The 14687-nt window shown below is 32.8% G+C and overlaps 2 protein-coding genes across 3 annotated transcripts; one reads left to right on the forward strand and one right to left on the reverse strand.

The window, feature by feature from the left end:
- Positions 1-310: 310 nt before the first annotated feature.
- On the reverse strand, positions 311-5245 carry LOC140049948 (uncharacterized). Its single transcript, XM_072094903.1, has 5 exons — positions 5175-5245; positions 4134-4208; positions 2994-3138; positions 2177-2241; positions 311-1597 (listed from the first exon to the last, which is right to left on the reverse strand). Exons 4-5 carry the CDS (start codon positions 2238-2240, stop codon positions 708-710), a joined length of 954 nt encoding a protein of 317 aa, XP_071951004.1. The 5' UTR covers position 2241; positions 2994-3138; positions 4134-4208; positions 5175-5245; the 3' UTR covers positions 311-707.
- A 1439-nt stretch (positions 5246-6684) lies between these two features.
- Positions 6685-12829, forward strand: LOC140062430 (uncharacterized). Of its 2 annotated transcripts, XM_072108767.1 has the most exons (10): positions 6685-6702; positions 7029-7193; positions 8195-8326; positions 8701-8765; positions 8903-9011; positions 9180-9272; positions 9705-9896; positions 10145-10215; positions 10871-11138; positions 11390-12829. In XM_072108767.1, the coding sequence occupies exons 2-10, from the start codon at positions 7073-7075 to the stop codon at positions 12655-12657; spliced, it is 2319 nt and encodes a 772-aa protein (XP_071964868.1). In that variant the 5' UTR covers positions 6685-6702; positions 7029-7072; the 3' UTR covers positions 12658-12829. The 2 variants fall into 2 exon arrangements, with proteins under 2 accessions (XP_071964868.1, XP_071964787.1); XM_072108686.1 differs by lacking the exon at positions 6685-6702 and having other exon boundaries at positions 6711-7193.
- Positions 12830-14687: the final 1858 nt, after the last annotated feature.

The raw sequence follows: 14687 nt of genomic DNA on the forward strand, positions 1-14687 counted from the left end.
TCTGATAACCATTTGATCTTCGGAGCTCAGCGTCATGTCGTTGCCTTGCTTCAATGGAGGAAATCACAGACAAAGTGTTAGGGTCAGGACAAATTAAAAAAAAGGGGAATTAAAAACGACATGAAGGCGAATTTTGCAACCCTGTCGGCCATAACTGTTTAAAAAGGCAGTATCATCATAAATACATGGTAAATATTGGAATCTTCGTCGTGAACGTAATCGTCATCACTGACGTAAACAGTAATTACAATAATGTTCTGTTCGTGCTACGCGCAATATGCAACAATTATTAATACACCATCTATGTTATACTAATCTGATTTATTGTGATCGTAAGTAAAAATTCAAAACTCAAACAAATTTGTAAAAAACGTCTGCGCATGCTTACATGTCAATCTGCATTGTGATACTGTCCGCGACTACTCCTCGCAGGACGGAAATTGGTTTGTACTGTTGACATGCGCACACCGATATAGTGCAAAACTATAAAGAAATATAAAAATTGTGAAGGTGAAAAGTAATTAAATTGTGCATATCATAATACTCGCGTACTACTATTGTTTTGGAACCAAGCTTAAGCATTCACAGGTCTACCGTAACATACAATAATAAAAGCTATAATTTATATGTTAGTACTTGCAATGTTAAAAATAAGAATAATGTGTTTCGGGAACAGATGTATTTAGCTACAATGATTATATTTTCAGTTATATGCTAAAACTTTCGCTTGATTCTGAGCTATGTTCGCTTGATTCTGAGCTGGCATGTTCGCTTGATTCTGAGCTGGCAGGTTCGCTTGATTCTGAGCTGGCATGTTCGCTTGATTCTGAGCTGGTAACAGTGTCGGATAATCCTTCTGAGCTATGTTCGCTTGATTCTGAGCTGGCATGTTCGCTTGATTCTGAGCTGGCAGGTTCGCTTGATTCTGAGCTGGCATGTTCGCTTGATTCTGAGCTGGTAACAGTTTCGGATAATCCTTCTGAGATATGTTCGCTTGATTCTGAGCTGGCATGTTCGCTTGATTCTGAGCTGGCATTTTCGCTTGATTCTGAGCTGGTAACAGTGTCGGATAATCCTGAGCTATGTTCACTTGATTCTGAGCTGGCAGGTTCGCTTGATTCTGGGCTGGCATGTTCGCTTGATTCTGAGCTGGTAACAGTGGTGTCGGATAATCCTGAGCTATGTTCGCTTGATTCTGAGCTGGCATGTTCGCTTGATTCTGAGCTGCTGGTAACAGTGTCGGATAATCCTGAGCTATGTTCGCTTGATTCTGAGTTGACATGTTCGCTTGATTGTGAGCTGGCATGTTCGCTTGGTTCTGAGCTGGCATGTTCGCTTGATTCTGAGCTGGTAACAGTGTCGCTTAATTCTTCTGAGCTGGTAACTTCGCTTGATTCTGAGCTGGTAACAGTGTCGCTTAATTCTTCTGAGCTGGTATGTTCGCTTGATTCCGAGCTGCTGGAAGTTTCGCTTGTCTCTGAGCTAGATATTTCACTTGCATCCCAACTGAAACTTTTTTCAGAGTTGAAAGATAGAATTTTATTGAAATCACTTTCTAAGTCACTGCTGCTGATATCAGAGGAATCAATCCCGTTCCCTGCCAAAGATAAACATCTAGTTTTATTAACGATTCACGAGAAATAATACTAAATAAGAATAAACATCTGCAGTTATGCTCTGTCTACACTATCAAACTAGTTTTGACCAAAAAAAAAAATGTGATGTGCCTAAATATGGTAGAGATATGGCCAAATATGGTAGTGACATCATGACATCATCATTTCCATAGGCACATCACATAAAGTTTGATAGTGTAGACAGAGCTTAAGCCGACTCTACTCTAACCCCGAAGCATTTGTTATATATACTGTATGTTACTAATGAATTGACTATAAATTATTAATATAGTATTATATGGATTTTGTGCATACGTCGTTGCGGTAGCGTTCAAGTGGTTCTCACAACAAGCTGGGCTATAAAATGACGTATTGTATTGTAAGCGAAAGCATTAACCAATCACACTCGGAAGATTAATTATCCAAAGTGTCGCTTGTCATTGGTCAATTCGCCTGCGTTGCGCTTACGTCATTGCGTGGCGTCCCAGTGGGAGGAATGACTTTTAGATAGTATACGTAGTTTTTTTAAACTGAATGTATTTGATTGTTTTTAAACTTACCAAACGGAAAGCATTCGATGACTGCTGCAAACATTACGACAAACACAAGCGCAATTTTTGCCATCCTGTCAATAATAATTAATACTGTTTGAACTTCAAATACTGTAAGCCTATAGGCCCTAAGGATGATAGATACGGCAATGCATATAGTAATAGGTAGAGGTTAAGCGCCAATTGTATAAGACAAACTTCGTCGTTCGAAGAATGAAGGACGGGGAAAATGTGAAATCAAAGGGTTCTGAAATATATTATCAAATGACATAAAATCACTTTTAGTGGAAATGATAAGTATTGGGCCGGCCTAATCATGAGAACTGCAGGAACCTATAGAGATATTGTTAACTAGAAAAGTCAGTGGGATATCGTAATAGGCATATTCATTGTGTTTCTTCAAATTCAATCTAAACAAGACTAATGATAAAGTACCATTCCTTGAATTTATTGAATTAAAGCATCGCTTTGCAATTGTGATATTTTATTTAATATATTATGGAATTAATAATAATATAATATCCTGGATTTATATATCGCCTAATGTTGTGAAACCTCTAAGCGCTGAACATTATTACCCCAGTCATTTTTTGCATCAAACACGTATGGAAACATACTCCCGTAATGCAGCTAGTAATCAGCGCAAAGTTGTGTCTTGATCTAACCGGGTTCCCATTTATAGGCCTACACCTGGGTACAGAGAGGCAAACGTAAGAAAAGTATCTTGGCTAATAAGGATACAAGCAATGAGACGAGAGGTGGATTCAGTAGTGGAATTCCCAACACACTGCGCCACACGCCCTTAAATTAAATAGGGATAACATACCTGACAGTTGATATTCTTGTGATATGGTTGTATAGTGAAACACCTAACTCCTCCTGTGCCAATCATAAAATGAGTGTTCGCCTCAAGATGATCCTCGAGGCCATGCCGCAAAGGTGTGCCGACCACCCGGATGAACAGCCAACACCTAACGAAAATCGGAAATATTATTTAATCATTTGGAATTATAATAACTAATTAAAGATAACATTGATCTAAAAAGATTAACTTTCAAAGTAAACGCCATGCCTTTTTGACATTACAGTCGATGTCTCGACGATCAAGTACGGTGAGAGTTAGTAATTGTCAACGGTGGGTTAAAAAATATCCGCTCATGCATTAACTCCAAAAAACATATCATTTCAATCAAATGCGCAAATAATATTTTTACGGTACATATTATATTGCCATCTGCTATCTGCCAATGATATCAAGGGCTAACTAATATACACGTCATAAATGATATGAATGAGTTTAAAGATGTTGTTCTATATCTCGGTAACAAGACAGGCAGTCTTTCATCAAATGAATATCTACATTCAATAGATTCATTAGGTTCATAACACACCTCTATCTTTAATCAATATAAACCAATCAAAAAGATCACAAGGTTTTACTTTTTGCACAAAATAAATTCTAAACAATACATTTTTACAAAATAAAAGGCTGTTCTGTCAGTAATAAAAACCATTTGAACCTACAATATAATATACTAACAGTACACAATACCATCATCAAAGGGTGATCATTTATTTATTTAATCTTTCTTTATTCTGATATACACTTTCAATACAATGTACTGATTTCCAAAGTGGTTCAGTTCTTAACTACATAAATGTAAACAAAATACAGTATATAAATGGACAAAAGAAAATATACAATTAAACCTAAAATTATCAAAATTAAATTAACACAATTAAAGTAAGCACATTTAAAGGTAAAAACATAAATAATTGAGATTTTTAAACAAGAATAAAGAAATTTTAATCATTGAGCATTAATTAGATTTAGTTTTGAATTAAAATTAACGTTTTGAAATTTGTGATTTGGAAGTTGATACTGTCATATCATAAAGATCATTTTTTATTTTGTTAGGTAGAAAGTTCCATAATTTTGTAGATCTGTAATTAAAAGTTCTTTTACCTTGAGTTTTATTCCACTTAGGTATTATCAAAGTGTTGTTACTTTGACTTCGTGTACCTTTATTGTGACTCTCTTCTGTAAATATAAATTGAGTTGATAAATAGGTGCTGCATGTCCATTTAGGCACTTGAAAAGTAATATTAGAATATGTTCATTCCATGTGTCCTTTAGTGTACTCCAACCAAGTGAGTTTAGGATATTACTAACATGAGTTTTGATATCTACTGTACTGATAATAGTATTCTACCTAATCTATTTAATAAAATTTGCTGTTTTTTTTAATATATTTTGTGATATAGCAATTATACATTTTTGACTGTGAAAAGCAAATATCAACAACAGCAACATCGACTTACTATGACGTCAGAAGTGCAGACGATATAATTGAACTATTAGCCAATCATATGTCGAAGGAAGAGACGCGCGGGAGATCATACCTAGCTTCTATCAGTAGCAGCCATGATGCAGCAGGCGACCGATCGTCCGCGAATACGTACGGACACACGGCATTTTATGCACCCCACCACTAGCGTCTCTATGTAGCAAGCCTACATCATTCCCACTCGTGTTTTTATGAGGCATTCATTCTAAATAATTATATCGAATTCTAGATAAGGTTTGGTTATAGACTATAAGACTTTAAGCCTGGGCCTACTACGATAAGCCTAGCCTAGCCTAACTAGGCTAGGCCTAGGCCTAGGCTAGCCTATAGGCCACAGCATTTACACTTGGATATTTTTTGTACCGCCGCCAGCGAGAATAGCATAGCGCGTACATGTGCGATCGTTAATTGACAGGTTGTACTACCCAATCAGGAGCGCTTCTACCCGGCCAAGCACAGTGCACGTGAACGTTTTGTACACGCAACTATTTAGCAAAACCGTTACAGCGTGCGTCAACCTCCTAGCCAGGCCCACAGTACCACTCTCTGTGTATTCTTTTAGGCCTATCTATGAGACTTTGTTGAACACATTTTTTATCGAATTTGGACGTATAATTAGAAACAAATTAAACATATATTTACAATTAAAAACAATTTACCTTTATAATGTAGGCTTATATTTTGTAATTATAGTCTTTGTTTCACCTTATATTAACAACGGTAGGCCAAAGAGACCGACGTTCTTTTTAATTAATTTAGGATTTTACACTAGCCTAGGTAGGCCAGATCATAGAGGGAATTATTTCCTTACATCACAAATAAAAATAGCCAACCAAAAAGGAAAAGAAAGATAAGAGGTAGACAAGATTGTAAAGATATTATTAATATGTTTCAATTGTTAGAATATTCAATTTAGGAAATGATAAACTGACTGGTATTTTTCTTTTTTTTTCAGGTCTTCCGAGTTTTACTGGTTTATGATTCCATTCATATTTATTATTTAAAATACTGTACTTGCAAATAAAATGAGTTGGATAATTAAACCACAAATCCTACAACTACAGTAGTACTAGTAGTTAATACAGTAATAAGAAAAATTAAACCAATACAAATATCAATTAATAAATTATAATTTATTCATTTGTTACACATTTTCTAGCTTATAGTTCAGTACAACTTATTAAATGATTTATATTAAATATATTTGAATATATTTATTTGTATCTATAATTTATTTATGCTTAGGCCTGTACTATTATAATATAATTATAATAATATTTATTAAATATCAGAACCGTGGCTGTCGAACCATGTATATTGTAGATGTAGTCGATATCAGTGAAGCAATCTGAAAAATGTAAAGAAAAAAAATGTTATTTACTGTATAATAAATGATTTAAAGCAAAAAATATAAATAGGCTAGGCTAGGCCTAGTTTTCAGATTTTATTAATTAGGCAAGAAAATACAAATTTTTACTCTAGTCTAGAAATGATATATAAAATATATATATAATATGTACGAGTATAAGCCGGCTAGGAAATAGAACAATTTGAATAGGCCTACTTAGGGTACCATATCTATTTGGTTTAGGCTATACTAGGCCTAACTCTAGGGAGCATTCATATTCCGCACGCCGTGAAAAGAACGTTACCCGTGCCCGGCCGTGTGCGCCTCTCTAACACAAAGCGTTGCACAACCATTTTATTGCGTTGAGCCTGTTTTGCTGAATAAGGGCCTGGACGGGCGCACGTAATTAAGCTATTTGCATACTGTAAATTATCACGTTTTATATATCAACATGACCCTAGATAAATGATGCAGTTAGCTGACTATTCAAAAAAATATGTTTATATTTAAATAAAAAAGATATAACGATAAATTTAACTTACTATGCGAAAATCTCGCTTTCGGCGCTTCCCCTCACAACAAGCGAGGTTTCCCTAGAAATTATTTATAGTCAACTAGGTGTTCAAACTTATGAGGAATCCGAATTTTCTATCTAAAAACCGATCTGATTGGTCAATTTTCTGGAATCTAGGCGCTACGAAATGCTATTTTTTGTATTCAATTAGCCAATCCGCGACTCTATAACACAGGCGCTCGAGCTACAATTTCTATGACGTCATATTTCCAGAAGTGGGCGGGGCTTAGTTCCAATGTTAAGGAAGAGCGGTAGCGTAAATGCTGTGAGGCCTAGCTAGGCTAGGGCCTAGGCCTTATAGGCCTAGCTAGGGGCCTAGGCCTAGCTAGGCGGCCTAGGCTATGCCTAGGCCTAGTTAGGCCTAGCTAGGCTACCTCCTAGACGTACTAGCCTAGGGCTAGGCTATGCCTATCTAGGCTAGTAGGCTACAGCTAGCTAGGCCTAGCCTAATTAATAGAATAGATTAGTAGGTAGGCCCTGGGATTGGCCTAGGGCCTAGCTAGTAGTAGAGGCCTAGTAGGCCTAGCTAGCATTATTGTAGCAAGTCTTCAATATTTTTTTTTATTTTTCCTTCATCTCATAAATATAAAGTAAGCTACGGATTCTGTACAATAGCTGACTTCCTACAAAATAATATGATGGATGAAGACATACTAAAACAATATTTTACAATAAAGCAATTTGCAACCATGTCTGATTATGAAAAGAAGCGGCACCTGAATATAAAACAAAACTATGAAAAGATGGTAGAAATAGGTAAGAATGTATTATATTAAATAATATTTTTGTTTAGGCCTAGGCTTAATAAATATAAAGTTGTACTACTACTAAGCCCCTAGTTTTTAAAATTAAAAACATAATAATTCTATATAATTCATCATTCAATATTATTAATAATTCATATTAATAAAAGCTCTGCTTAGCTTATCCATGGATGAATTATCTAAACAATTTCTCCATGGTTTTTCCTCTTATAATTGGACTCATATGCTTCTTATATTGTTATTGGTTCCTTGTTTTATTTTCTTTGTTTATAACTTTAAAAGTGGTGCAGCATTTTTCAGAAGTTTTTCCTTTGTTATATCTCCTCCATCAATTATTTAAACTTTCAATATTGTTTATAATAATTAATAAGATATATTGTCCCCCTGAAAAAATAACTTTCCTAATGCTTTTGTTTAATATGTCATTTTAATGTCAGACAATAATTATTCAATTATTAGAAAAGAAATTATTTACCTGAAAAAACTGTCAGTTACTAAAGCAAAAAAATACTCAAATTGACAATGTTTTTTTTATATTAAATTTAACTGTAGTGTTTATATTTTTTTTAAAGAAAACATACTTTTTTTTTCTACAGAAGTGATTAACTTTATTAAATCTGTAAAATGGCCTATTCAAAAAGTCTATTTTTATTATCTTTTTACATCTTTAAACGGATGTTTTTTTCACCGATTTGTATTGCCAACAAAACAAAATAAGCATATCATTACAAAAGGGGATTCGATTTAGTTAAAAGAAACTAATCAAAGCTTAACACCAACTTGCATAATAAATAGTATAATTAAGAAATATGCCATATGTTGAAATAATTAATTTAACATATTTAAAATGAAGAAAAAGAAGATAAAGGTGAATTTAATTGTATTAATAGTAGTAGAAAACCAACTTTGATCACCTTCAACTTAAAATGCCAATGTTCTCCAAGATGATATTCATTTACAGTATATATTTTATCTCTATTTTTTCATATACAGGACTAGAGGTTCCAATGCCAGTCTTTATGAGAGGACCATTTCACCCAAAGAAACGGAAAATTACAGATAGCGATGATAGTGATGAAGAGTGGAGACCTGGAGTTGATACCATCACTGTGAAAAAAAAGAAATGTATGATATAAGCTTACTGTGCTTACAATCTGCTACTAGCAAACTTGACATGGGTGAATCCAGCATTGCGTACTAAGAGGGGGTGCATGCAAGGCACAGCTTTAAGCCTGTTTCTCAGTCAACGTAACATTGAGCTGTGGCAAATACATTCTAAAAACAAAATCGACATGTATATAGTATAGTTATTACATTTACTGGTTTTAATCGTTCTAGCATATTTTAGGCGGGGTCAAAAATCTGAATTTTAAGTAGTGAACTATTTAAAAAATGAAAAAAAAAGATTGGTGTATCACTAGTTTTGTATAAAACAAGTCTGCTTATGTAAGGTATATAAAAAGCATTTAAACTATTTAATTGTATTATTTTGTTTTTAGTATCGAGTAAATTTAGTGCTCCTTTCCGTACTTGTAGACAGACAAATGCCATTAAAAGTAACAAGGTAAGTAACAGTTATTAAAAGTACATTTTGGTGCTGTATGATATGCTCTTCAATTTTCAAAATTCAAAAGGAAGATAGTGATTTTGTTTATTGTGGTAAAACTAGACAGTCAATTAATTATTTATTATTATCTTTAGAGGAGCCAACAGTGCACTGTATCAGAATGTCCATCCAGTTCAGAAAAATACGATGATAAGAAAGGTTTTGATAGCTATAAGGCCAACAGAAAGGTTATTAAAAAGAAAGGTGTGTGAAAACCTTACAATAGTTTCATTCATATCATTATAATGTTTGAGGATTATGCATGTAATATAGTTTTGCCACTTTTTGTGTTAGTTGTATCAACATGTTTTACAATTAAAAAGTGATTCAATTTTCAAATTATCTTAAAGTATGTACCTACTTTTTATTTAGGTTTGGAATCAAATCGATATCCAAAAAGAAATGAAAATAGTCTTATGGTCTGTTATAAAGAGTCAGAAATACCGGATGATGACAATTTTATTTGTAAGTAACAATAGTATGATGTCTTGTACTGTAACAGTAGTTTCCAGAAGATCATTATAGGATCACTTAATGTTTTATTTATTCAAAACTATTAAATAGCCTTAGTTTACCGGTATTTGATTAAAGATGTATTGTCCTCCAAAAACATGAAAAATGACGATTGATAAAAAAAAGACATTGAATAGGTTATATTTGCAGTTTTAATAAAGTTAATCACTTCTGTAGAAAAAAAAATGTTTTTTAAGAGACAAAATAAACAGTTAAATTCAACCAAACCCCATTGACTTCCTTCCAGTCAATTTGACTATTTTTTGCTTTACATACAGGGTTTTTTCAGATAATGTGTTTGAATAACTATTATGTGACATTAAAATGGCATTTTCGACTAAAACATAACAAAAAAATTTTTTATTTTTATGTTGTCATATTAAGATTGTGAAGATTGTGATGAACTAAATGAGGGCCAGTGTCCAACACATTCTCTTGTGATAGTGAATGACAAGCCCACACCAGATACATGTAAAGACCGTGCCCACTTGAGTCTCCCTGATGGCCTTCAGATTGCACCATCAAAAATGAAAAAGGCAGGTCTTGGTGTTTGGACAAAGACAAAATTTCCAAAAGGTTAGTAACATATTCCAATATAAATAAAAGAATTATTTTCTGTACCAACAAGCAAACTAATTTTTCAATTTAAATTATAGCATTTAAAACAAAAACTCATTGACTTTCAGAATGGGATTTTTCTTTTATTAGGTAAATTTTTTTTTCTCTATAATTTGGTTAAAGTGAATAAATATCATGGTGGTAACAAAACAGCACCAAAATTACATCTTTTTATTAAATAATACAGGTGACTTTCCTTTATTTAGGTGTACAATTTGGACCATATGGAGGTGAGATTGTTTATGGTGATGAGGGCTACAGTGGCTATGCATGGCAGGTTAGTTTTATTCCTTTTTGAGTAGCCTTTCCATTTTATATAGATATTTCATGTCTGGTTTAAAAATACACAAAACCATTTTATAAAGTTTTAATTTAAACTTATAAAACATGGAAAACAGAATTAAATTGAAATGTGTACATCATTGATGTTACTTTGGCTTAGCTGATAAATTTCAGGGTTCTCAACCATAGAATGTCAGTAAATTACTACAGAAATTTGGCCCAATTACGGACATAGCGATAGCGAAATACATACAAATTATGAAAAAACATAAGATTCACCCTAAATTGATCACGGTAAGTAAACCATAATATTTATGGACAAATCAAGGACCCACAACGTACCATGAAAAGTCCTGCTGCAAGGTTTTTCTGTAACCGTGAAAGTGTCAAAACACAGCAAAAAAAATTTTGCCATCATATACAATTGGGTGAGCATGGTGGCCCGATAAGAATAACTTTTTGATTCATGACGTGCCAAATGATTAGGCAGCTGTCAAGTAAAACTTTCTTGTTAGGGAAATATTTTATCAATACTTATAATAATATATTAGTTTTAGCAATTTAGTAAGAATAAATTATTTTTACTAAGAATAAATTATTTTTACTAAACCATTTTCTTAATATTACTTACATATTTCTTTTCGTATAAGATACACAAAGATGGAAAACGAAGCCACTTTGTAGATGGACAAAAAGAGAATAAATCAAACTGGATGAGATATGTCAACTGTGCTAGGAACGAAAATGAGCAGAATCTTGTCTCATTTCAGTATCAAAGCCAAATCTACTACAGAACTTTTAAACCTATTTTGGCTCACTGTGAGCTTTTAGTTTTTTACGGACAGGAATATGCGCAAGAATTGAAGATTGATGGTGTCTCTTGTGGAGCTATGCTAAAAAATACAAACATGAGAAAAGGTTTATTTTTTAAACATTAATTAATAATAACATTATCATAAATTATTACCACTACTACTGTACTAGCAAAACAGTAATCGTGGCAGTTTTCTAAATTACTGTAGTTTAAAACCTTCTCATTACAATTTCCTTCCCCATTACCACTATAATATACCCAAAATTAACACCCTCACCCCCCCCCCCCCTCAACCCTAAAATATTATTATGATTTTATACTTTTTATTATTTCTATGTGAATTGTTCTCTTATAGTGAAAAATAGTTACGAAAAACAAGAAAATGGTAATGATTCAAGGGTCAAGAGTGTTCATGAAAAATGTATTGGTAGAAACAATTATAGTATAAAATGCAGAGATGTGACAAAACATTGTGAAGTACCTGGGAAAAATACAACAAATATTTTTCATCATAAAAATAATGTAATTATAAAGAGTAATAAAATACACACAAGAGAAAGACCATATGGATGTGAACATTGTGGGAAGAAATTTAACCAGAATGGTGATTTGAAAAGACATTTAAGAATACACACAGAAGAGACACCATATGAATGTGAACATTGTGGAAAGAAATTTACCACAAATTGGAGTTTGAAATTACATTTGAGAATACACACAGGAGAGACACCATATGAATGTGAACATTGTGGGAAGAAATTTAACCAGAATGGTCATTTGAAAAAACATTTAAGAATACACACAGAAGAGACACCATATGAATGTGAACATTGTGGGAAGAGATTTAATCAAAGTGGTACTTTGAAAAAACATTTGAGAATACACACAGGAGAGACACCATATGAATGTGAACATTGTGGGAAGAGATTTAATCAAAGTGGTACTTTGAAAAAACATTTGAGAATACACACAGGAGAGACACCATATGAATGTGAACATTGTGGGAAGAGATTTAATCAAAGTGGTACTTTGAAAAAACATTTGAGAATACACACAGGAGAGACACCATATGAATGTGAACATTGTGGAAAGAAATTTAACCAGAATGGTGATTTGAAAAAACATTTGAGAATACACACAGGAGAGACACCATATGAATGTGAACATTGTGGAAAGAAATTTAACCGGAATGATAATTTGAAAACACATTTGAGAATACACACAGGAGAGACACCATATGAATGTGAACATTGTGGAAAGAAATTTAACCAGAATGGTCATTTGAAAAAACATTTAAGAATACACACAGGAGAGACACCATATGAATGTGAACATTGTGGAAAGAAATTTAACCGGAATGATAATTTGAAAACACATTTGAGAATACACACAGGAGAGACACCATATGAATGTGAACATTGTGGAAAGAAATTTAACCAGAATGATAATTTGAAAACACATTTGAGAATACACACAGGAGAGACACCATATGAATATGAACATTGTGGAAAGAAGTTTAATCAAATTAGTATTTTGAAAACACATTTCAAATCATGTGCAATTATTAATACAAAATCTATTAAAAAGTATAGTACCAAAATTCCTTTTAAAAAAGAAGAATGAATTTAATAAAAAATTGGTATAAATATTGTATTTTAATATTTGAAATGTAATTATTATTATAAACTGCTTCAGATAAACTTTACTTACATTCATCTTATATGTAAATTTGTATGTAGGCCCATTTGTGCATCTTGTGCGAGTGATATAAAAAAAAAGTTGAATATAAAATTAAATTATAATTGTTTATACTAATTAAATATGTGATTTAACATCAAAGTATATTAATAAAGTTGTTTATTGTATTATTGCTTTCATTGTCTCCATTGCTATTATTAGTATTTGTTTAAATTGTAGCCCACAGTAGGCCTATTATTTCGCACTACGGGTATGACAGCCCTACGCCAGGCCCTACGCACAAACGATGGACCAACTACACTCGCATGGTCTGTTTAGTTTCACGGAACAAAAGACGGCACCGATTTGTTAAACAACGGAAATTCATAAACAATGAACGGAGTACGGAGTTTAAGCGCATATCGTATATAATTTTCCGCAATAGAAGAAGGAATAGGCCTAAACATTCGTGTCACTTTCAAATGGCGTGGTAAACGACGTTGCTACGCAAGCCCAGAGTTAGGCCTACATCAAAAGTAGGCCTAGAATAGAAGAAGAAATTGGCTTAATCGATCGTAAAAAGGTAACATTCGTAAAAACACATCTATACGATTCGTTTGTTACGGGGTTTGTTACGTGTACTGCCGTTTAAATCAAAGAGAAAACTCACCAGAGTCTCGTTTCCCGCTGTAGGCCTTTTTTATTTATGTAGGCCTATTAGACTTCACATTTATTTACTCATCGTTTATAAATACAGTTTCATAGCATAAATGATGGCAAGGATCCTGCATAGAGAAGTTTACACTTCTGTTTTCGCAGGACCCTTTTACATAAAAAACATAAAACAATAAACACAACATAATAGATAAAAAAAAAACATTTCCTATATACATTTTAGAGTTGTTCATCATCAAAAAGCGATACTGTTTTTCTAACATGATTATTTATACATTTTGTCTTAAAAAAGAAGATATTCAGTTTATTACTTCCAGTACATGTGGATTCTTTCTATATATATTATAGCAAAAGTATGAATCCATATAATATAAAACAGGCTATGTGTGTATACTCGCACACACCAACACAAATGCATAATATATGCATCTATATTTTATGAGTGAAGCATTTTAAGTTCTGTAATTCGATAAAATGTCTCTTTTTACATATTTTTTTAATATTTTATAATTTTTGTTAACAATATCTAAGTGATTTCTACAGAGCTCGTTCCATAGTTTCGGTCCGTGAATACTGATAAAATGTTGACCAGACGTTAACCTAGAGTATGGTTGTTTTACGCTACAAATATTTCGAAGATTATGGGTAGTATTTTCGTTTCTTTTGAATATTATTTGGATTCGTCTGGGTAAAACATTGCTTTTAATCTGGGCCATGAAACCTAGGACGGTAACTCTGTTGATATCTTGTATGTTAAGTATATTTAATTGCTTAAACAGTGGCTCAGAATGTTGCCATGGCTTTTTAAATAAAATTATTCTAGCAGCTTTTTTCTGGAGTTTAAGAAGGGATTCTAGTGTACTATCATATGTACTGCCCCAAATAATGTTTCCATACTGAAGGTCCGGTAGAATTAATGTATTATACAAATTTGTTAAAATATAATTAGGAAAAATATGTCTAGTTTTTATCAATATTCCAATAGACCTAGCGGTTTTTTTGCTAATAAGCCTTATATGATTTTTCCAGCAAAGGTTCTCATTTATTACAACCCCAAGAAATGTTACATTTTTTTGTTGTTCTAAAGTAATGTTATTCATTTTCAATTCAATGTTGGTTGTAATAATACGCCTTTGGGCAGTTTTAAAGATTACGTAATTTGTTTTGCTGGTGTTTAATAAAAGTTTATTAGCTTTGAACCACATATTAATTCTATCTAGTTCCACATTCATAGTGTTTGCCAATGCGTTCAGGTTATTTCCACACTTGAATCCTGTTGTATCATCGGCAAAGCTAATTAA

This window comes from Antedon mediterranea, chromosome 1 (genome assembly GCF_964355755.1).
Source record: "Antedon mediterranea chromosome 1, ecAntMedi1.1, whole genome shotgun sequence".
Taxonomy (NCBI): domain Eukaryota; kingdom Metazoa; phylum Echinodermata; class Crinoidea; order Comatulida; family Antedonidae; genus Antedon; species Antedon mediterranea.

Excerpts from the sequence above, each read along its gene's own strand:
- LOC140049948 (XM_072094903.1), bottom strand. The coding sequence starts at position 2,240 with ATGGCAAAAATTGCGCTTGTGTTTGTCGTAATGTTTGCAGCAGTCATC. Across the intron at positions 1,598-2,176 it reads CATCGAATGCTTTCCGTTTG|GGAACGGGATTGATTCCTCT; the intron begins GTAAGTTTAAAA and ends TATCTTTGGCAG.
- LOC140062430 (XM_072108767.1), top strand. The coding sequence starts at position 7,073 with ATGATGGATGAAGACATACTAAAACAATATTTTACAATAAAGCAATTT. Across the intron at positions 8,327-8,700 it reads CACTGTGAAAAAAAAGAAAT|TATCGAGTAAATTTAGTGCT; the intron begins GTATGATATAAG and ends TTTTGTTTTTAG. Across the intron at positions 11,139-11,389 it reads AAATACAAACATGAGAAAAG|TGAAAAATAGTTACGAAAAA; the intron begins GTTTATTTTTTA and ends GTTCTCTTATAG.